The following is a 24,272-nucleotide window of genomic DNA, read 5'->3' on the forward strand; positions in this document are numbered from 1 at the left end:
TAAAAGGATGAGAGGCAATGGGCATGAATTGAAATGTGAGAAAATCCATTTAAACATAAGAAAACCTTTTGGACCTTAAGGGTGATTGAACACTGGGATTTCCATCCTTAAAGATATTAAAAACCTGGCTGCATAAGGTCCTGAGCAACCTGCGCTTTAGCTGTCTCTGGTTTCAATAAGGAGGTTTGGTTTACAGAAGTGCCTTCCAACCCTAAAAGTTGTGTGATTTGGGTAGTAGTTAATGGGTTGTCCCCTAGTTGCAAGATGATAATAAATGGAGTACCACCAGGGCCTGTCCTGGGACCTGTTCTGTTTAACATCTTTATCAATTACTGGAGAAGGCATTGGAGTGCATTCCTCTCAAGTCTGTGGTTGATACAAAATTGGTGGAACAGTTGATATGCTAAAGAGTGGAGGGACCTGAGGCTAGAGGAACTCCGATTGTCTAGCTTGGAGAAGAGAAAACAGGAGGTTCTAATAGCAGCCTTACAATACCTACAAGGAGGTTGTCAAGAAGATGGAGTCAGGCTCTTCACAGCAGTGCATGGTGGGACAACAAGACCAGTGGATGTAAATTGAAAGAAGAAAGGTTCCAATGAACTGTAGAAAGAAAACTTTTCTCCCAGTCAAGCAGTGGAGCAGCTTGCCCTGTGTGCCCTACCTCTGTCCTTGGAGGTTTTCAAGACCCATGTGGACAAAGCCTTGAGCAACCTGGTTTGACCTCAGAGCTGGTCCTGCTTTGAACAGAAAGCTGAACTAGAGACCTGAGATCCCTCCCAGCCTGAATGACTGATTTTTCAGTTAAGTTTCAGTGGTACATTTTTCAAGTTCTGTTTGCATGTCAGCTTGTAATGTGTGGTGCCACTCTCTCTTTTGCTGTTCATTATGTAGTTTAGCAGGCCTCTTGTGAACTGTTTTTATAATGTCTTTGGGCTTCACAGAAGCAACAATAGATGAATATTATCAGCCATAGCCTTGTGTCTGGGATGTATCCGAAAGTCAGAACACTCTTTTAGCTATGACTTGCAGGCTCTGGGGGAGAGAGAGAGATATTCAGCATTGTGTCTGTGTGACATTTTGGGGGTGGAAAGGAATAACTCTGCTTTCCTATCAGCTTAATTCAGTTTAGTCCTCAGGGCTTCTGTTATTTAGGCAGAAACTTTTTACTGTCTGTGGTGTAATGGTTAGCTTTGCTTTGTGAGTTGCATTGCCTGTTTGCTGGCCACATCTTGCAGGGTTTACATAGCACAGTCATTTGTGCAGAAAGCAGATGCATATTACAAGTTCTCATTTTGCTGTTCTGATGGTTGAAGTGCTAAATGTTTGGTGGAACATCCTGGGACATGGTTTTCCACTGAAGAAAACAGGAGTAAGGCTTTATAAATATGACTGTCCTTGACCTTGTCAGTCTGACTCCTCCTAGTAGATATTTGGTGAACCACTAAATATAACTATGGCTTCCATATTTGAATAACCCAGGTCTATTATTTTTGATTCTCCAAATGATTTTTTCTGTCTTTATGACTTCCTTAATTCTCTACAGGGACTTTGTTGTGTGTATGGTTTCAAGGGATGGGGAGTCCTCCCAGGAAAAGACAAAGACACACCATATAATGATAGCAAGCTTGTAACACACCTCTCTTTGATAGCAGACATTCAGAGCAGTAGGAGCATTTCATCTTCAGATCCTCTGGTGCATAATCACAAGTGAAAGTAAATTTTTCTCCCTTTGATGAAACCCTGCGAGAACATGTTCATGCAGCAAAGCTCTGCATTTCTGTATAAACAACAGTGAAACTCACCATGATGCAAAAAATTATTGTTAAATACTCTTTAGGTTAATAGTGTTGTATTTAGCAAAGTAAGTGCAGTGACTTGGGATGCTTATAGATTTGAGAACCTTTCCAGAAATAAAATGCTTTAGGAGTCCCGTGCACAAAAGGTAAAATGTTGTCCAAGAAATAAAAATAAACTTTGTAATGCTGCCAGAGTAGATACTGCTGAAGCATCACAAATTAATTTCCTTTAAACAGTAAAGAAAAATGCATGCCATTTGTTGCCTTAACCATGATGAGCATTCCTGTATTTGGTTGTTTTTTTTTTCTTTGGCCTGTCTTGTAGCAGTTACCCACAAAATGTTACCATTACATGTTGCCTATTTGATACGCTCTCTTGGTTAAGCTGAATATATTACTTTCACTGAGAATATATAATTGGATTGGTGTTTTCTTATTCTTTTCACAGGCATGGAAACTTAAATATAGTCAATAATTATGCATATGTGTGTTTCTCTTTTAGTGGAGGCGATAGTGGAGTTTGACTACAAAGCTCAACATGATGATGAGCTGACAATCACTGTAGGTGACATAATCACCAATATCAAGAAAGACGATGGAGGCTGGTGGGAAGGGCAGCTCAAAGGCAGAAGAGGTTTGTTCCCTGACAACTTTGTAAGAGTGAGTACAAAGTGGAACTGTTCTTGTATTGTGTGTATACGTTTTGTGTACTGCACTGTTTAGGCTAAATATCAGCTTTTATATAATAATATTTCTTATATCCAAAACCATAATATATTGCAATACAATGTTCTATTGAGGCTATGTTACAAAGAAAAGATTACTTCCTTTGCAAAGACAATGTAGTTTTGATATACTGAAAATAAAAGTAGCTACCCCTACATTTCTCTGCCATTCAGTGATTATGTTTGACTGTGTGGTCTGGGAACAAAGTGCTTATTCTAGAACAACTTATATCTTATGGCATTTGCAATATTTTCTTTTCTCTGTTACTGCTACTTCTTCTCCAGAGTGCTTTCTTAGACTTTATAGAAGCTTTTTGTGAATACTTATTCCTGTCTAAACTAGTTGAGAATAATTAAAGTGGATTTTTCCAAACAGTTGCCTATAAAAACTTAAAAAAAAAAAAAAAAAATCATTACTTTGTATTTCATGTAATGTACCAAACAACTTGCAGTAATACTGGTTTTAGGAAAGCCATTCAAAGTTTTAGAAATATGTCTTTTTTACTGGGCATTTGTGTGTGTGCGTGTATGTCTGCACATATGAGACTAGCTGTTAGTACCTCTAGGCCTCCTTGATTTGTCATTGCAGACCTAAGCTGTTAGTTTCTATAAACCTCCATAAACTTGGCTCTCCACTATGGAAAAGAGAGCAAGAACTACAATAAATTACATAAATAGGTTTTATGTTAATCTGTTACTACAGTTTCAGAGGATCTTTGGGACTTTCCCCTTTCCAAGGGTATAAGTATATTTTTTTCTTTTTTCTTCTTCTAACTGTGTAAGCCTGTTGTGTGTTTAGACATATGCACATAATGAAGTTATTTCATTTTGCTTCAGTAACACTGCATATGTTGAGGTAATTTGGGGAATTGATTTGGTGGGAAACTTATCGAGCCTGTAGCGGACATGGGAGCCTCAGGTGTTCCTGAGGAGACAAACATACGCATCCTAATCCTTGTTGTCATTGCCGAGAAGAAAGAACAACTCTGTGTCTGTCAGGTGGCAATGATTAGGAGCAAGTAACAGCCTCAAGGAGATGAAAGGAAGTGGAGGAGGAAAATGGATACCCTGTTTCTTGTTAACCTCTGAAAATCCACACTTCGGGGTAGGAGGAGGAAACTGTTTTGGGACTCATTGTGTATTGATAATATTTTTCTGCTTGAACTCTGATGAACTGTGAGGTTCTGTGGGACAAAAGCAGACTTCCTCTAAGCTTTCTCTTGGCCGATACTTGAAATCTGCTGCTGATTTTAGGAGGTGTTGGATTTAGTGTCCTAAATAAATGCAGCCTATGAATTTGTTATGAACATATCATAATCTAAGTATGAAAGTTTGCAAGTTCTCCCCCTTAGTAGCTAATTTTTAAGGCCTCTTCTTTCCAAAATGACTTCAAACTGTGGCATCCTGCCACATAATTGAAAAATAAATAGCTTTTTCTCAATGGAAAGCTCTAAAACAACAATAAATGTTTTGGATTTTGTGTTCTCATAAAATATCACTACCTGCTCTTTGCCCCCCCCCCCCCCCCCCCCTTTTTTTTAAATCAGCATCCAGGGCTGTTTTCTGAAGAACTAAAAACCACATTAAATTATTCCTCATTCTCAGCTTGAACACAAAGTCAAATATGTTCTTCATAGTTGAGCATTCCCTCTCTAAATTAGGTAATGTGGAATGGAAGATACAAACTTCCTAAAAGTATAGTTAGTTTGTGAATATCTTGAGTGAAAACCTTTATTTTTCTTCAGTTTTTACTGTGTAAATCTCCTTGTATCTGGAGGCCTATAGTCAAACATAACAGCAGTCCCATTAGAAAGCTTGTTAAGCGTAATCATTCTGTCCACTAAGATTATAAGTAATTGTAAACTTTCTCTTTCGGTTATGGAAAATTTTTTAACAAGTGCATGCAGAGTCAAGCTCACCAGCAATCAATTCATGCCCCATTGCTGTTCTGTTGTGTCAGCAAGGTAATTAAGAGGCAGGCAAAAAAGTTTGCTACAGATGAGTGGTGGAGCTGAATGCAACTCCAAATTCCCATTGCTTATCAGAATTGGTTGTAAGAGTAGTTACTTGAGAAAGTTATTCAGAGGTAAAAATCACTAATGACATTCTTGAGGTACTTTGCATTCTACCTTCAAGAGGGAATAATTTCTTATGGAAAATAGCTTTTCCTTCCTATTTGATTTGATTTTCTTGTCAATAAATTCATGATGACATTCCAGAGAAACTGTTGCAAAAATTGAATGTTTGGGCTGAATTGAAACCACTGAATTAACACAGTAAAGGGCCCTGAGTGGTCTTGGTTAGCATGTGTGCATAGATTCTGGAAGAGCAGTCTGAAGGGAAGTTTGGAAGAAAAGATGTACAAATCAGAAATAGAAAAATTAGGGAAATGCAATATGTTGGAATGTTTATGAAAAGACATTAATACAAAGTGTTACTTAAGAAAATTAAAAAAAATATTTTTCAAGGGAGCACTAGGTTGAGATGTGGAAAAAATTTGGATTTGCCTGTAGCAAAAGTGGTTTTAAATTTCACAGAATAAATGCAAATTAGGAGAGCATTGAAGAGGAGTTGTCTGAAGACAGATGTGAGAAAGAGGAAAGGGGAGGTAGCAATGATATGTATGCAGTACATGTACAGTTATTTTTTTCAGGGGACTTTCACTGTGAAGTTATATCAGAGGTGCTTCCTGTTCTTGAATCTGCAAAACAACTGCTCTGAATTGTATATATTTTTATACATACAGACACGAAAAAACACAGATTCATACCCTTCTTATGCTCTGCAATTCAATATGCAAGGTGTAACAGAAAAGGTATTTGAAACTTCTTTTCTCTTTCCATTTTCACTGCCTACTAGTCTGCAGCTATTTTCACTTGGAAGATTTTGTGGAAGAAGTTTGTTTAAATATGAGAAAATTCTTTGGTCCCTCTTTTAAGATCTAAGTTAACCTCTGTCAGCCTTTATAGATATCTACTTTTGTTAGAGACAGTGATGCTGAATTTATTGTAAGGAATGTATGAAATGTGTATCTTGTTGTCATCTTTTCTGTTTTCTTTCAATTTTTCAGGGAGAGAAATAGAAGTATGAGTGGAGAATTACGTACTGGTTCTGGTTGTCTGTTTTACTCCTCAGTTACACAGTTGAAAAAGAGGAGGTAGCAAGCGTGATTGCAGTGTAGTTCATTTGCATGGTATAAAGTTGGTCTTCGGTATCTTTCTAGCTTGAAAACTTCAATTTGAAATCCAAAACCCTTACTTTTATAACCAGAAAATAAAGAAAATGTGGATCATGTGTAGTATATTAGGGTTTTTTTTTAAAATGCCATTAGGAGAAAGACAGGAGGCTTTTTTTTTTTTTCCTGGTCTTATTTTAACAAATTCCTTGTCTAACCATGCTCCGCAGTGTAAAATTGTGTTTGTGAGTGTGAGAGCATCTGAGACAGTTAGATTTTGCTGATAGCAGATGAAGATGTAGAAAGCAGGAAACTGTGGTGCAGAGCCATGCTTGCTGGTTTTAATTTACAGACCCAATTCTATGTGGCTTGGGTAGCATTATACTGGTAAACTGAATGTGCTGCATGTGACAACCTTCAGGCTTGACTGTACTCCAGAGGACTTGCCAATATTGCTAGCAGAATTGGGGAGGTACATTTATTTTAAAGTTAGCAAGAAGTGTGGTGGTAGTTATTTTTGAAATTGTAGTGTGCAGTTTGGGTTTTAGAATCAATGAAACGGGACAGGGTGTTTGTGTAACTGTACTGCTGCCTCAGGTCAGAACAGCAACTTGGATTTCTTGTTACACAAGCAGAATACAGTCTTTTTAAATAGTGCAAATTAGTTGTAGGATGTCAGGGTGAATGTTCATGCTGAATCATAGGTACACGGTGGAGATCCTTATCTGTTGCTTGTCATTTAATTTTCTTCTCTATATGTTTTGTTTGGTTGGTTTTAATCTTCACAACCAGTCAGAGGCTGCAGAGAATCGTGAATGAAGCTGAGACCCTTGTGCTTGCTATGCACCCCACACACCCCTACCCATTCCTATTAGTGCTTTCCTAAAACCTGTCATAAGACTGGGCCTGTGCACATGCAGGGGCCCTTTACAGCCGTAGTTTGGCTCCTGGGAGGGAAAAGAAAATATTCCCCATGTCCCAGAACATTTTGGTTCCTGCAGTGCTTTCTGCTTGCCCGGCCCTCCAGCTGCTGCTTGGTACCCGTGAGGTCGGAGAACCAACCAACTCCTGTTGTCTTTCCCTCCTGCTTTGCCACTGCGCTCTCTGCTACCGCTGTGCCCGCCTTTACTTCAGGACTTGTAGGTTCATATCACCTTCACTGCTCTCCTAAATACCCTGAATACTATTAATTAAGCCACGTCTGGGTCAGCTTTGCCTAAGTAGCCACTTCTCAAAGTTGTGTCATCTGCCGAGGCACTGAGATTATATGCAGACTAGGGAAAGAGTTGTTATTTCTGTCTGTACCTGAAAAGATAACTTGCTTTATGGGTCAGTGAATTATTATGTGGGTTTTTTACATACTTGGCAGGAATTTGCAATTCAATTACTTAGCTTTTTTATTGGAAATCTGACTAGAAAACTATCTATGTATTTGTTCTTGGGCAATGTTTTAGATTGTGGCATTCTGACTCTTATGTCATCTTGGGAATGAGAGCCAGGAGTACTAGTTTCTTATTCCAGGTTCTGGGTATGACCATTAAAGTTGTTATCCTTATGGTGAAATACAAGGGAATATAATTGGTGGAAGAAACTTTCAGATAGGTTCCATCATGTGAAAATGTTGTTTCTTTGAGCTTTTGTTTCTGTCAACAGCAATGAAGATTTTGTGGGGAGAAACATAGCATCACTGATGTGTTATTGTTTATTATTGCTGCTGTTATTAGTCTTACAAAGGTGAAAGCAAAACTAGTAAAATGCAGTCTTTCTTCCTCTCCCAGCCCATCTCCCCCCCAAAGACACAGATCCACCAAGATGGTCTTGTACCAGTCAATAGTCTCTGACTTGGCAGTGTTCACTCTTCAAAGCGAATTCAGCACAGAACAGCAGCAGCACTCTGGGCCGTCCTGGATGCCCAGGGCATGATTACAAATACTGTCACGCCTCAACCTGTTCGTCTGGCTTCAGAGGAGGTGGGTGAGCTCCCAGTGAGGCAGCTGCCCTGGGTGTTTGGCCTAGAAGTGATGTGAGACTCCCTGGCAGCGACAGAGGCTCTTTCCCATTCCCTGTCGCAGGGAACTGGTGATATTCTCGGCTGAATGGGAAGGGTGCCGTGCTCATTGCAGTCAGCAGAATGGATCCTGTATGTGTGTCATGGGGGCAAGTGTGGTGTTGGCTGTCCTGTGGTGATCAGTTTGTTGGATATGTTTCGGTGCCAGGCTTTGAGGGGGGGATTACTGGGAGGGGAGAACAGAGAGGAAAGCAGGGTTGCTGTTTGGGGCTGTCAGCTGTTGGATGTTTTGTGGGAACCCCCATAAGAACTATGCAAAAGTAAGAGGGTTTGAAATGCGTGCAGCAGTTATGCAGTGGACACATGGTAACGTGTGAAGCTTCAGTGTTAAGGTTTTTACTAGCTTTTAGTGACTAGTACTTTATATTGCAACAAGTTATTAGTAAAAGGTAACCTTCTGAAAAGGCAGTGGTTTAATTGTAATTATATATTGATAGAACTGGTGAAAATTTAAGTTTGAAAACAAAATGTATTGCTTTTCATTCTTTAATATGCATTGTAATTGCTGATGTTTAAAAAAAATAAAAAGAAATATTCTTATTTAAATATGCATAATATTGCTTCACTGATAGAGTTCAGTGTAGGTAGTATAAATTGATATACTAAGACGACTTGATTATTTCCTCTTTTTGCTCAGGTCTGTCTTTTGTATTCTTAAGAAAACCTTTGTAGAGTATTTCTGTTTAAAATATGCTGTGGTTTAAATTGTAAATTAAAAAAAAATACATAATTTTATGCCTAAAGGAAACTAAACACTTTCCCCCCCCCCCCCTTCCTGAGGCGCCAAGCCATGAGGAGGAGGAGAACCTAATCAGAGATTGAAACAAGGACCAAATGTGCTATCTAGAAGTTATATTTTCAAAGATGTAAATTCTTTGGAGCTGTAATATCATAATTCTTTAAAGCAGCTTCAATTTCCTCAGAACTTATTTATATATTATTATTTGGAACTGTGTGTTACACAGGGAAGTCAATGTGGTTTTGGCAATAGGGTCTTAAAGTAGTTTCCATAAGGATTTAGAGAATTGGCAGGATTAGATGGCTGATGGCATTTCTCCAACCTAGTCCTAAAAGGCTGGGAGGCAAAGAGGTGTCCTGACCTTATACTTTCTCTTCCCTGAAGTCAATTTCTTTTTTTTTTTTTTTTTTTTCTGGCAACTTTCCAAGCTCAGGATGTTTTTATTTTCTCTGTAGCTTGTTTATGTGTGGGGTGGGTATGTTAGTAATCCATGTATTTTGGTCTGATTCTTTTTTACGCTTGTTCTGGCAACTGTTTTACTGTTGGAGCAGGCTGCTGTGAGAAACTCTTCTCTGTAGGTAAAATCTGTAGAGGTGCTTAGCAGCATTTGCATACAAATGTATTGCAAAATGTACTTCTACAGTTTGGGATTTACAGAGAGTACAGCTGTGTATCTGATTTTTCCTGACAGGACCAAAAACCTCGTTAGAATTCTTAAAACACAATAACAAAAAACACAAGCTCCTAGAAACTGAATTGCAGTTCAGTCCCACTGCTGTTTGAAGCTAGTGTGAGAATACTTGTTGATATTTCCACCTTTCTTGCAATTTAATTCCATAGCCCTGAGATGGATTCTCTCAACTTTAGGAAACATTATCTGATTTTGATATTTTTAATGTTTGTTTGCAAAAAAGGGTATAAGAGAAACAGTATTCTGGATGCCTGTGCTGTAACTATAGCATTTAATAACCATAATCGTGAAGGGTTGTGCTTGCATTTAGGCTTAGTCTGCCAAATATTCCATTTACTCCATTAGAACAATCCAACCTGTATCCAGACTACATCTACTGATTGTCTTTCAGTTTATATTACTTAAATGTTAAGTAACATTAACAGTAAGAATGAAGATGAGAGCAAGAGGGACATGTGGGAAAAAGAAAGCAATTGGGGTTTATAAGACTAGCTGTTCTAACTGCTGCTGTCATGACTTAATGATACTGTTTACTTCTGAATATTCCTGTCCTGATCAAACACTGTAATTTATTAACAGTTAGTATATGTGCATATGGGGGGGGTGTGGTGTGGTGTGTTTAGTGGTGCTGATTTTTGGGGGGGGGGGGGGGGGGGTTCCTTATTGTTTTGGGTTTTTACTTCTATGTACTGAAGTGCTGTTGTTTTCTGAAGTATCATGTGTAGACCATTTAGCAGCTTTGATATAACAGCTTTCATGCTTTTATAAACTGCATATCAACGGGAATGGCAAATTTTTTGCATTATTTGCTATTGGAAGTAGTATTTGACTAATTAGGTATCTTTATATTCGGCGTCTGTAAGTGCTGCAATCCCCTCCTAGAATCTTTTGGAAAGTATTTGGGAAGCTGATGGTGGAGACCGAGTCCTTAAAGGGTCTCCCATTTCCTGCCGTCACCTAATTATTTACTCTAGTAGAATTTCACTGGCACTGTTAATAACATCATAATATGACAGAGTACATTAGAGCAGTTTAGGTTTATGATCAGCACATGTTGTTCTCTTCAGAGTTGGAAAGAAACAAGTGTATGTGAGTCTCTTAATCCTCTTTTTTTGGCTCTGTTACAGCCATATGAAATATATTATTGTTTATATATAGACACTGTAGTCATTCAGTTACCCTTGGAAAAGACAAAGGTGCACGTAAACTACCATCATGTAATAGGATGAGTTATTTACTCACTCTGACTTCAGACTACTTCTTCAGTGATGGATACTTAGTGCCAGTGGTTGTGATGGGAGGTGGTGAGGGATGGGAAGGACGAAACGAGTAGAGCATATGTTAAAAAAAAAAAAAAATTGGTACCTCCCACCCAGGGAGAAGGAACAAGGCAAACCTGTCATCTTTACAGAAGGTGGTAATAGCTTCTGCTTTTATTGATTGATTTTTTTTTTTTTTTTTTTAACTGGGACTATTGAGAGAAATAAATGCATCACAAGTCATTCAAGACTGTGCAAGGTATTGAGTGTACATATCTGCTGCTTCACAAAACCTTGATTTCTCCATTTCCCGCTGCATGGGGACTCACTGCATCCCTTGAAAGATTAATTTAGTACTCGTTCTTCCAGAGAACTTGCATTCACCTTCCCAGAGGCTATAGGCCAGTATTATCAAAAACCCTGATTAAAAACACCCTTTCAACAGAAACCATCTCTAAAACAGAAACTTCTTTCATAACTTTAATGATTGCTTACGGTTACAAGTTATTGCCATTATTTTGGCTGGTTCATGATAACCAGCTTAGCTAAGTCTTGGTTTCCCTTTTAGACATGCTTAGGTGAGTTTAGGCAGTCTGATTTATCTGTCACTATTTACTTATTAATTGATAGCGCAAAGCAAATGAAACTCCTTTTTATCCTTTTGGCTGAAAAATATTCTCTTCCTACTTGGAGCCAAGAGCATCATGTCATCCAGCTTTCCTTTTGCCACCTGTGTTTATCATCATTTTGGTTGCTTGAAGGGTTTTTTTGGTTTTTGTTCCCTCATCCCAAGTGTCCTTATCATGCTGCCCCCAGGACCCTGCCAGCATGTGAGCAGACTGCCCATCTTACTGCGTGTTGCTGTCATGTTGTCTGCATTACGTGGCCATGGCACTTTAGAGACATGGTTTATACACTGTCGGTAGCTGGTCCCAAATCACTGGCCCAATGAATGCCTAATAACTATAGGCAGAAGAAGGTAAGATGCAAATCTTAGTGTTTTCTTTATCCTTCCTTAGTGTCCTATGTCTCAATTTTATTGTACTATCAAGCACGAAGACAAAATGTAACCTGTTCCTCCTTTAAAAGTCCTTCTAAGATGACCTGAGTTGTTCTCCTTCCTGGGTTGAATTAGAGAAATATAGATGGAAAAATGCCTGTAATTCAGAACTACTATGTTAACTATCTTGAATAAAAAATATCTAAAATTCACCCACCAAAAAGCTGCATACGTGTCTCAATGTAGCTTTCAGCAAATTTTTTAATGCTTCACTTTTGTTTTAGAGGAGTCTACTTCTAAAATTTAGTTGAATATTTTCTGTACAATTTGTTTCATGGAAAAAAGTACTTACAAGTGAAACTACCTGAAATGTTCTGTTGCGCATGTACAAAAGGGCATATGCTCAGTTGTTTTCCTCTGTTCCCACACAGCTGCTTCAATTTGCAACCTTCAGTCGATTCATAATGCTCTGTGGTGTACTTTTCTCTATCTACCTTTCTTTGACTCTGTGGGATCTGTACTTTCAAACTGAAAGCACCTGAAGGCCTATGGTTGTGAATTTGAGTTGACCAGTTCTCATGAACAGATTGTCACAAATAATGACTGTTAATTCAAAACCAAAAACTGGTTTGTTACTGATGTTTTGTAAATGTACAGAATGCTAAAGCTAAACTAAAGTCCTGGAAGGAGTTAGGATTTGTGTTAGCTTGCACTGAGATATCGCCAGTATTTTTCCCTGCAGAAGGAAAGATCATATCTGCTTTGAAACCTCCTTAAGTGAACAGCTGAGGGCAGATCCTTTAAAAACTATTGTACAGAAATAAATTCCCTATACAAGTAGTTCACTGAAGTTGATGGAGTGTCTAGGAGGATACAACTGCTTACATGCACCAATTCTTACAGGACTGAGCACTGCATTTCATAGTCCTTAATTGCTCTGCGGTCCTGTGTAGAAAGCTTCGCAATTTCTGTGTTGTCAGCCCACATGTTTTTAGTGGGTCATTTGAACTTCTGCAGACTTTCAGACAATGTGAAAATTTTTTAGAGAATCTTGGCAAACTGTATGGTGGACATCAGAGGAAAATTTTTAGTAAATGGAGGGAGAGGTATGCCTCATTAAACTGTAAAATAAAAGCTCTTGTTTTGAATATAATCCCTTTCAAAATGTTTTCAGCAATACATGTATGTGCATGTAGTAGACACGCATAATGTATGTGTGTGGTATGCAGAAATAGACACTAGGTCTAAAACCAGAACATACAAGTTAAGGTATCAAAAAATATTTTTAAAGGGACTTTTATTTTACAAAATAGAGAGAAAGAAAGGAAATGTATTCTCTGGTCTTGTTCATTAATTCCACCTTTTTTCCTCCACTAGGCAATTGAATAATGCTGATCTTCTATATCTGAAACAGAGTTTTTCAAAGCAAGTAGGTCGTGTGTGGCTCTCCCTTCTAAACTTCGGTGACACTTGCAGTGATGCTCCGTAATATTGACCCCATTTCTTTGTGCTGGGATTTTTACCTTTTCATTGTTTCCTTAGTGAGTATTGAGACATTTAGAAAAGGGTAATTTTTGTTTGGTCTCTTTAAAGTGGGTATACTCTACTCCCCAGCAGTTTTTTTTTTAACGTTCATGTGCTTCCATTAGAAGCTGCCCTTCTCTTCTCACTCCCCCACCCAGCAGCTTCTGTGTGGGTTTTATTTTCTCATGAAGCTGAAACTGGGTGTACAAGTTACAGGGTTGAAGAACTCCTTCAGGGCTTCTTTGCTCATGCCTGGAGTTACGTTTTGGTAACCTGCCTCTCCAGTCTCTGTACCATGTCCTTCTGCTGTCAAATTGCAGCTCCATGACACTGAGCACTATAAAGAATGAGAGAAAATATTTATTGTAGCTGTGTTAGAGAGTGGGTTTTATTTGAAGACTGATTATAATAGTGGAGGCTTTCTTGGTCATGCCTTTGAGCCTGTCTGTACTAAAATGAGCTACTCAACTCCCACCATTGAAGAATGTATGTGGAGGGACAGACAAGGAGAATGGATTTGCATTTTCACAACTGACGCCACCAGCATTTGCTAATGAGTGCTAACAGATGTATTTGTTTCCTACTGATGTTTTCAGACATTCATAAAGCGAAAACAAGGTTTACAGGGAGAGGCTAAATTACTATCTCTTAATAGATTGCGTTGTTGGAAAAATTGACTAGGCTCCCAGACTCAGTATCCCCTCATCAGATCTGGCAATGAGCAACAAAATTAAAGATAAATACTGGCTACAGGCAATTATTTTTAGTTAAGGCCAATTAATATTAGCTGGTTAGACTGCTTGAGAGAAAAGGGAAGCTCGCATCATTGGAGCACGATGCATAGTAGCAGGAGGAGACCTGAACTTGAAACAGCATTATTACTACTGTGCTGCTACTGATACCATCATTTTATTGAACTTCACCTCAAAGTAGTATGTTTTTGCATTCCTGCTACTCTCAGGGAAATGCACATAAACAGGGCTTGTGAAAAGGTGTCACAAGTAATGATTCAGTGAAAATACAGAGTGATGAATTACAAGTGCTTATCTAGGTGTGCAAAAAAAAATACATCAACGTAGTAGTAATTGTCCAGTAAACATCATTTGGTGCCACCAACAGAGCTCCTAGATTTTTGTGATGTTAACAGTGGCCACTTAAAATATTTTTTCTTTTGCTCTGAATGTGTATGCCTTTCAATGAGGACATATCATGGTGTAAATATTATCTGCTGCAAAAATACATAGCATAAGATAATACAAAACCAAATTGTTTGTAAACATTATGGATGAACAGCCTCACTTGTGATAGGAACTTGTATCTCTTTTGCTTTGTCTGTACCATTGTTCTTTCATGGTTATAAGAGTGTTAGTATAATGTATTGCCAGAGAGTTTCTGCTGTGAAGCACCTATATAGCAAAGCTTTGCTTCAGGGCCATCTAGTAAAACCCGGTACAGCAAGCGAACAGGCTGTACCAGTAAAAGCTCAATCAGTTAAACCAGTTTAGCTAGTTTAATTAAGTCAGTGGTAGGGGCTTCTGCTGGTTCAGTTACAAATCACACTTGTCAGTCTTCCTGTGCCAGCTATGCTGGCAGAAGTCTACAAGTAGGTGCCATTTTAGGAAATTCCACTTTGGTTGTTTCTGACATATATAGCTCATTGTTGCAACATAGTCCCTTCCTTTTTTCTCTTCCCCTTTTGTATCTTTTTCTTCCTTCTCTCCAAGGAATTTACAGCTATGCCTTAGTTAAATGTAGCTGCTCTTAGATATAGTTATTAGCCACCTGCCTCTCTACCCGATACATTTTCTGCACTCGTGGAAGACAGAAGAGAAGTTTAAGGTTTGAATTCTGTGAATGGAAGAAGCAGAGGGTAGTTTGTATCCAGATTTTATTCTCAAGTGAAAGGGCTGCAGTAATGGCAGATGTGTAAGTTGTGCAAGATACTAGGACAGTATTTAAGATCCAAATAACTATTGCTTTGTCATAAAACACTAGCATTAACTCTATTTTTGTATTCAACTGTTAGCAGCTAAGACAACTAGAGACAACTAGAAAGCAGTGATTGAACAGTTTCTTTAGTGTTTTTTAAGTGAAAGGGATACCTACAGGGTATCTGGAAAACCTTCTTTAAGATGAACCCATAGTAAGCTAACTCCACTATACAGACCATCACAGGAAATGTAGCTGGGGCACCAAATGACATTGTTTAAAATGTTAATGAAGCATTTCCGTGCACTGCAGAAACCATAGCTATGCTAGCACAAAACTGAAGTTGTGTTCAGTGGTGTGTTGCCTTGCAGCTCCTCTCTGCTGGGTGCACTTACGTGCAGAGAGAAAAGCTGTGCAGCTTGTACTGTGTTAGATTGCTTTCATGCAAGTAGTGAGGATGGTGTGGCTAAGCAAAGTTTGAGGAAGCAAAAGTTTGCTCAGGAAAGAAACAGAATAAATAGGAAAAGACATGGCAGAAATAGGCATAGGACAAACCACGTAAATTCAGGCATCTCTGACAGTGTTGGTGTGCTGGTTTTGGCTGGGATAGAGTTAATTTTCTTTACAGTAGCTAGTACAAGGGCTATGTTTTGGATTTGTGCTGAAAACAGTGTTGATAATACAGGGATGTTTTAGTTGTTGCTAAGTAGTGCTTATACTAAACCAAGGACTTTTCAGCTCCCCATGCTCTGCCAGGTGCACAAGAAGTTGGGAGGGGACACAGCTGGGACAGCTGACCCCAGCTGACCAAAGGGCTATTCCATACCATATGATGTCATGCTCAGTATAAAGCTGGGGAAGAAGAAGGAACGGGAGGACATTTGGAGTTATGGCGTTTGTCTTCCCAAGTAACCATTACGCGTGATGGAGCCCTGCTTTCCTGGAGATGGCTGAACACCTGCCTGCTGATGGGAAGTAGTGAATGAATTCCTTGTTTTCCTTTGCTTGTGTGTGCGGCTTTTGCTTTCCCTATTAAACTGTCTTTATCTCAACCCACGAGTTTTCTCACTTTTACCCTTCCAATTCTCTCCCTTGTCCCACTGGCAGGGAGTGAGTGAGCGGCTGTGTGGTGCTTAATTGCCGGCTGGGGTTAAACCATGACAGTTGGAAGAAGCAGTGCTCTAATACCTGCCAACTATGTGGTGGATTACATGGGAGCTTCTCTAGAACTTTGTTCACATCCTGCTCCTAGCCTGTACCATTTCCTTCCTTTTGCTGTTTCCAGCTTAACCTGTTGGAAACTGTTCTCAGAGGTTCTTCAGCATAACATCTGTACCTGAGTTTAGGAAAGGTAACTTCTCAGGTATCAATTCTGCCACACTGCCTTGTGTTAAAGGTTAGTGTGGACAGATTATGGTTCTTGCCAAAAACTCTGTGACAGCATAGTTCCCCACAGGAAGGTTGGATGCTCTTATATAGATAATATATGGTCACTTCTTTTAGCATAGCTGACAGGATGTATATATGTTCTAAAGAATACATTTTAATCTGAAAGGTGGCATGATTAAGTAATCATGACTGTCTAAGAATGAGTGTTGGAACTGCTTGAATAGTTATGTCTTACATGGCTGCATTTCTTCTCCTTGCCCTCACATGGATACTCTCATACCTGTGTTATGACTGATTGCAAAAGTAAAGATAACTTTATTTGCAGTGTTTTGTTTTTGGGAGACCTGTTTTATTCTGTCAAATGTCATTCAGTAATGCTAGGTCATATTTGCTTCCACAGTACAAAGCATTCTCCCCTCTCTCCATCATTGCTGCAACCCAGCCTGATATCTGAAAAACAAGTGTTATTTTCATTCATATATCATGAAGGTACAGTAGACAGATCTGCTATAATGCCTCACCCAGAAGTAAATTTCAGAGGAGATTAATTCCAGATGGAAAATTGGTTTTCTCAGAAGAAACCTTGGGGAAGGCTCCTGGGGACTAGCAGAAAGCAAAAGTAATTCATGTTTTCAAAAAGGAAAAGAAGGAGAATTTGGGGAACTCAAGCCTCACATTGACCTCCTGGAAGCCATTTCCAAACCTATGAGGGACAAGAAGCTGGTTGGGAGTAGTCAGCATGGATTTACAAAGGGGAAGTCATGTCTGACCAATCAGTTAGTTTTCTATGATGAGATCTGACTTGGTGGAGGAGGGGAGTGCAGTGGACATTGTTTTCATTGACTTCAGCAAAGCTTTTGACACTGTCTCCCATATCATCCTCATTGACAAGCCGATGAAGTGCAGACCAGGTAAATGGACAGTGAGGTGGACTGAAAACTGGCTGAAGTGCCAGGCTGAAAGGGTTGTGATCAGCAGCATGAGCTCCAGCTGGAGGCAGGTCACTGGCAATGTGCCGCAGGGGTGGATAAGAGGGCCAGAGCTGCTCTGCATCTTCACTAATGACCTGCATGATAGGGCAGAGTGCACTTTCAGCAAGTTTGCAGATGATGCCAAACTGGCAGAGGGCTTGACACACCAGAGGGTTGTGCTGCCATTCAGAGAGGCCTCAACAGGCTGGAGAAATGGGCTGACAGGATCCTTGTGAATAAAGGGAAATGCCAGGTCCTGCATGCGGAGAGGAATAACCCCAGGCTGAGTGGCTGGAAAGCAGCTGTGGCAAGAAGGACCCCAGGGATCCTGGTGGACAGCAAGTAGACCATGAGGCAGCAATATGTGCTTGTGGCAAAGGCAGCTCCTAGCTTCCTGGGCTGCATCAGGCAGAGCATTGGCAGGAGGCAGGTGGAGAGGGGTGATCCTCCTCCTCTTCTCCTTTCTGGTGAGGCACATCTGGAGCGTTGTGTTTGGTTCTGGGTTCTCCTGTACAAGAGAGAGATGGAGATACTGGAGCAAGTCCAGTGAAGGGCCATGAAGATGGTTGGGGGATTGGAGCATGTGACATCTGAGGAGAGTCTGAGAGAGACGGGACTGTTTAGCCTGGAGAAGAGAAGGCTCAGGGTGATGATATTGATGTGTCTGAATGCATGATGTGGTGGAGTAAAGAAAGTGGAGCCAGAGTCCTCTTGGCAGGAGACCGTAAAAGGACGAGAGGCAATGGGCATGAATTGAAATGTGAGAAAATCCATTTAAACATAGGGAAAAATGTTTTATTGTGAGGCCGGTCAAACACTGGAACAGGTTGTCCAGAGATGTTGTGGAGCCTTCATCCTTGGATGTGATTAAAAGCCAAGTGGAAACAGCCTTGAGTATCCTGCTCTCACTGACCCTACACTGAGCCAAGGGGTTGAACTAAGTGATCTCCACAGGTGCCTTCCTGCCTCAGCCATTCTGCGAGTCTGTAAAAACAATTAGTTTGATCACAGTACTTTGTCTCTATAGGGATCACTCAACTATGGAGTAGTAAACAGGAGTGTTAGTTGAAATATGGAGGATAAGACTCTGGGCCCACCTAGAGGCTGTATCTTAAGAACAAGCGATGCCTTTTCTGTATAATCAAGTGAAGTGTTGGGTTTAGTTTCCACTTCTATTTATAACTACATATTTTTTTCTTTCAATGAACAGCATTTTTCACACTCCAATTAAAAATATGATGCCTTTCCCACTGCTTACACACACATGCACTTATGCCAAGAATAAAGAAGGAGGTTTTAGCAACATTATGAAATTGTGATTCTTGAAGCACTGGAATAGGCTGAGTGAACTCTAGTGCCTTTAGTTGAGTTTCTTTTTTTCAAATTCTAGCTTTCTGCAGGCCATTCTTTTATGCGTATCCTTTCCCTCCCTCCTCCTTTCTCCCCGTATCCCACAACTTCTGAAGTGACCTTTAACTGTGAAGAGGTGAGATGTTAACTTATTACAAGTCATAAGTAACCCTTTGTTAAAGTAGGCAGCTACAGAGAGAAGAGTATCCACATTCTGTGAAAGACAGCAATATGAATTCAAGGCTTGTCTGGTGTAAAAGAATCAAGGGAGGAGAGTACTTGGAGGGAACTGCTGGAAAAACTTGCATACAAGAAAGTACAAATATCAGAATATTAATCAACCACAAGAGACAGAGATGTTACTCTGAGTAGCTTCAAATTAATTGGGGGAAAAAAAAGTGTCTGCTTAACATGTGTGTGTGTATGTATGGATGGATGTATTTATTAATGAGAGAGCAAGAGCATGAGGTGAGTTTGGAAAACACCTCTTAGTTCATAGTTCCAGTCCCCTTACTCTTGCAGGCCCCGTATTTGACATTTATGAAGCTGCATTGTGGTGTTACTGTGCCCAGTGAATGCTGCTTGAGAATCTGTTTGCTCTCGTGGTTAGAAACATTCCCTTACACTTTATCCTAAATTTATTAATGGCCAGTTTTTACCACTTGCTGTTGTGCAAGCACTCTCCTTGTGAGTTAAAATGGCTTTTTGTTTTTTTCCCCATGGTGTTTCATCAATCCTGTTTGCTCTTTGTTCTTAAACAGCCATTGAAGGTCTTCTCTCTGCTTGAGACACTGGTGTACGGTAGGCTCTCATTCTCTTGAGAGTACTAGCAGCACTTTTCTGTATTTTATTTACAGCACATGTTCACATGCTGGACAGAGAGATCATGATAAAAAATGATACATAGTAATCCAGATTAAGTCTCAGTGTTGCATTGTATATTGACTTTCACTCATCTGTTATCCATTTAATAATTTCCTCTCATTTTTAGGAACCTGTAAATCAGTTCATGGACTGATTTGTCAAATGGACTCAAAACTATGTGAGAAGCAAAATCTGCATGTTGTTCTCAAAACCAGTACTTTTTAATATCTTTTTTTAGCTAGTCTGAATTGCTATAACTTTCTCTGAAACTCATCTCATAAGATTTTTTTTTTTTAGAGCTGTACATTAGTGATTATTTTGGATTTGTTCATGCCATCAAGATTGCTCTTGTCTCATTAGCTACTAGACTTATAGTTTGGTCTTTTCTCCAAAATTGCTTTTTACTGGCTTGATTGTGTGCCTGTGTGCATTGATTTGTGGACTTTATCTGTCAGCCAGTGAACCACCTGCATGCTGTCTGGTAAGCAAGATGCAGGCTGGGATGAGTTTTGTTGAAGAAGTCATACACTGAAGTGGGCACCAGGTTTTTCGGTTACCTGAAATAGCCTCCATTTCACAGTTCCCATAAGCCATCTTTTCTATACAACCCTCTTTCTTTTACTACTAGTTATAACCTCTCATGAGTTCTTACAGTCAGAGAATTCCCAAATTGCAACAAGAGGAAAGAAGGATTTAATAATTTAGAGAAAAATGACTGAGTGAAAGGGAAGAGAAAAACAATTGTGGAAGACAAAAGTTGTGATGTGTATGGGGCTTTATATGCCTTTGTGGAACGATTGATTAATTTGGCTGCCAAATGAATCACACTCCTCTCTTGTCATTCATGGAGGGCTCTGCTCAGATAGAGCCTTTGTATGAACAAGATCTTTTCAGATTAGAACATTTGAGCAGCCTGTTCTGTCTTGAAGTAAAATTTATTTTCAGCAGCCATGTTCTAAATGTGTTGTGCCTGTGTGAGGGAAGTACAGAAAGCAAAAAACTTTGCAGTGGAATTTTGTCCCTGAGTTCAGTGACACTTGGCAGAGGCCAGGCCAAGATAGAAAATTATCTAGATTACTTTTGGAAATGGAGTATTTGCCTCTCAGATTTGTAAACCTAGGACAAACTTGTGAGAAACTGGTATTAGGTTGGGATTAGATTTAAGTCAGGAAAACCAAGGAACAGTGAAATTATGGTAGAGAAGTTGAGGGAAAATATTGTAATGACTGGCATATGCTTGCTGTTTTGAAGAGTTAAAACTGATGACCACTGTTAAAATAGGTAGAAATAAAAAATAAAAGGATGAAAAAGAACAGCATGCAGTGTTAAGATTTCTGTTGAATTACTAACAAGGGCTGACTTTGAGAAGGGTGATTGAAAGGGAGTGATGCTGTGGGCTGGGGTTGAAAGGCTTGAATAGGGCGCAATAGCCCAGGGTAATATGCTGAAAAATGTAAATGCTGTAAAAAACCCAACAGTAAGATGAAAGTGGACTGGAGGAAATGCAGAGTAATTTTGAAACCAAACATAACCTCTGCTGTGCTTCCTTTTGTTTCCTTTTGGGTTTTTTTGGGGGTGTGTTTTCTTGCATCTTCCTCCTCAATTATCACTCCTGTTAATAAGCATGCCCCTGTGGCTTTCTCTGCAGACCATAAACAGTGTCCATAAACCATCTCTACTCCACGTGTTTCACAGAGGTTTAGTAATAAGACAGAGTGGCAAGGCGAGTGAGAGTTGAGGGGATGCGTAGGAAGTTAAGAAGTGGAGCACTGAGGTTAAGCAGAATGGCTCTTAGGAGTCACCCAGTAGGGCCCTCTGTCTATTTGTATGGAGGATACCAAGGTTTAATACAAGCAGTGAAGAGATCTTGGATTAAAAAATTATATTCTGTGACAATGTCTACTGGCAAAGACAGACAGCTGTGTTTGTAAGATTTTTTTTGGCCTGTAATGTTTTTAAATGTGCCATGGTGACTTTATTGATTTCCCACAGTTAGCCTCCTGTAAAATTGCAGTCAATGGTGTAATCAAAATCAGTTCCTCTAAATTTGTTTTGGCTTTTGGGGTTTCACTTTTGACAGATACTCACGGCTTCTCCCAACAGTTACTTTGCATAGGTTTGTTTTATGGTATCTTTTATTATTGGTCGTTTGTAGTATTAGCTTCATGGATTTGATCCAAAGCTCATGTAGTCTATTATATGGCTCCCTTTGGATTGCACTACCTATTGCCAATAATAAGATGCATTTTCTTCAAGTTATGCTTTTGCCTGAACATTTTAATGTATGGCTCTGTACACGTGTGTGTCTCTTATCTACCTCCAGACCGTACTCTGAGTTTTCTTGCAGTCTCTGAGCAGCACCAGAAAACACTGCAAACTGCGTGGACCAATGTAGTGACTTAAAATTACATATCTATGGGGTTTGTTTATTGTCTTTTTCTTTCTTGAACCCTCACTTTTAAAAATTATATTAATAAGAATTAATTCTAATTGTCTAATAAGGACAAAACTTTAAAAGTTGAATTAAGGTGGGGTAGCAGAAGGTAGCCCTTGCATCTGTTACCTTTGCAGAGACTGAGTGTCATTCTGAATTCTCTTTCCCTCCGTCTGGCAAGAGTGGTATTTAGATCATCTTCCTTGGTCGCCTCTAAAGATCAGAGTTAGTTATGAATACTGTTTTGGATAGGCATCTCTGCAAACGATACCCTTGGAACCTACTGGAAACATTTCTTGTTCAAGCTGATAAATCTCTCTGCTAGAGCAACTCGGCATGTCTTCGTTCCACAGCTAATTATAAATACTTTGCAGCCATAAGGCCTAAGTACTCTGCATGTTAAGAACTGAACACCTGCATTAATCTAACCTTCTTTCTCCTGAATACCTGGTTAATATCTAATTAGTGACTGCATTATTTAAAATTGTTCTTGCATTTATATAACTTTGCCTCTAAAACATTTAGTGATACCTCTAATATTTGCTTACAGTAAAATAGATCTGAACATTCAAGAAGGACATTCACTCTGAACTTTTGCTAGCTGTTTAATGGCTGCTGTAGTGGTTCTTTTGATACCAGCTGTCCTGGTTTCAGTTGAGAGAGAGTTAATTTTCTTTATAGTGGCTGGTATGGGGCTATGTTTTGGATTTGTGCTGAAGACAATGTTTATAATATAGAGATGTTTTAGTTGTTGCTGTACTAGTCAAGGACTTTTCAGCTTCCCGTGTTCTGCCAGGTGCAGAAGAAGCTGGGAGGGGACACAGCCAGGATAGTTGATCCCAACTGACCAAAGGGCTATTCCATACCATATGGTGTCATGCTCAGTATATAAAGCTGGGGAAGAGGAAGGAAGAGGGGAACATTTGGAGTGATGGCGTTTGTCTTCCCAAGTAACCATTACGCGTGGTGGAGCCCTGCTTTCCTGGAGATGGCTGAACACCTGCCTGCCCATGGGAAGTAATGAATGAATTCCTTGTTTTGCTTTGCTTGCGTGCGTGGCTTTTGCTTTACCTATTAAACTGTCTTTATCTCAACCCTCAAGTTTTCTTGCTTTTGCTCTTTCGATTCTCTCCCCCATCCCACCGGGGGGGAGTGAGCGAGCGGCTGTGTGGTGCTTAGTTGCCGGCTGGGGCTAAACCACGACACCAGCATTTAACCAGTCTGGTTAATACTCTTTGGTGACACTTTGAGCATAAAAGATGCTAAATAAAGCTTAATGTTCTGCAGTACAACACTACCAGTGCAGATGGCAAACAGCAGTTTCATTCTTTGTGAACTTGGACTGCTTGCACAGTGTTTGCAGAAATTCAAGCACAGTCTGATGCAAGGAGAAATAACATCAAGTTGTCTGTTTTCAGAGTAGCATGCCAAAAGCAAAGCCAGTTAATGACATTATGTTTCTGATTTGAGTTTCAGATATTTTTTTTTCTTTTTGGTAAAACATGAATGATTCAAACAACAACTTGTTTGTATGAATATAGTGTCCCTAAAATGATTGCATAAGTAGTGTGACCAGAGGATCTACTCTGTTAGCTTTATGGAGCTTGCAGATGAACTAGAGCTTTTGGTAAAGATGAAAATGCTACTTAATAGGGAAATTATTTTACCCTTTAAAGTGGAATTACAACAATTGGAATGACCGACAGCTAGGAAGAGACTGTCCTACTGAATTCTGCTGCAATTAAAAAGAAGAGGTACTGTCATCATTTTGGTGCCTTCTTGCAAACCTTGTAACAAGAACTGTGGAAGGAAATGTGACTGCCCTCTTTTCTTGCGAAGATGCTGACAGAAGCAACAAGGGTGAGGTAAAGGCTGCAGCAGTTTATTGCAGAAGCTATTTCTACATCAGTTTTATAGCTATTCTGCTGAAATGGGAAGAGTAACTATTGCTGTCACAAATAACCTAACCCAGAGGACTTTTACAGCTCAAAGAATGCAGCATAATGCAATGAAAGCTGGTAACTCTTGAGGTGGTAAGATTCATCATATAGTGCGACAATGATCATCTTGGATGAGCATCTTATTTTCTGTAGGAATTCTTAGATGCTACCTTTTGTCAAGAGCAAAGCTCTTTTCCATACTCCTTCATTTTTTGTAAGGAAAAAAGGAGTTACTGCCTACTCAGATGGGATGACCAGCTGACTCACAAAAGCATGAAACTTAACTTTACCATGTTTATTCAAATATGAGAGCCTGTCATATCAAACACATTTTCTCCACAGTGTATTTCTACTTTAAAAGATCTTTAGTTAAGTAATCAATTTTTTTTTTAAATGACAGAGTTCATGAAGAAAATTA

General features: G+C 39.4%; 1 protein-coding gene across 4 annotated transcripts in view; it reads left to right on the forward strand.

Annotated features, from left to right (window-relative positions):
* Positions 1 to 24,272, forward strand: part of SH3KBP1 (SH3 domain containing kinase binding protein 1) — a 234,139-nt gene that overhangs the window by 24,310 nt on the left and 185,557 nt on the right. For 2 of the 4 annotated variants that reach the window (XM_075521489.1, XM_075521461.1), the window contains exon 2: positions 2,299 to 2,456. In XM_075521489.1, the coding sequence (XP_075377604.1) occupies positions 2,299 to 2,456 (158 nt within the window). Of the gene's footprint in view, positions 1 to 2,298; positions 2,457 to 4,407; positions 4,486 to 24,272 lie in introns of those variants that run through there. The other 2 variants (XM_075521479.1, XM_075521469.1) reach the window with 2 other exon arrangements.

The sequence above is a fragment of the Mycteria americana genome, chromosome 1 (assembly GCF_035582795.1).
Source record: "Mycteria americana isolate JAX WOST 10 ecotype Jacksonville Zoo and Gardens chromosome 1, USCA_MyAme_1.0, whole genome shotgun sequence".
Lineage (NCBI taxonomy): Eukaryota > Metazoa > Chordata > Aves > Ciconiiformes > Ciconiidae > Mycteria > Mycteria americana.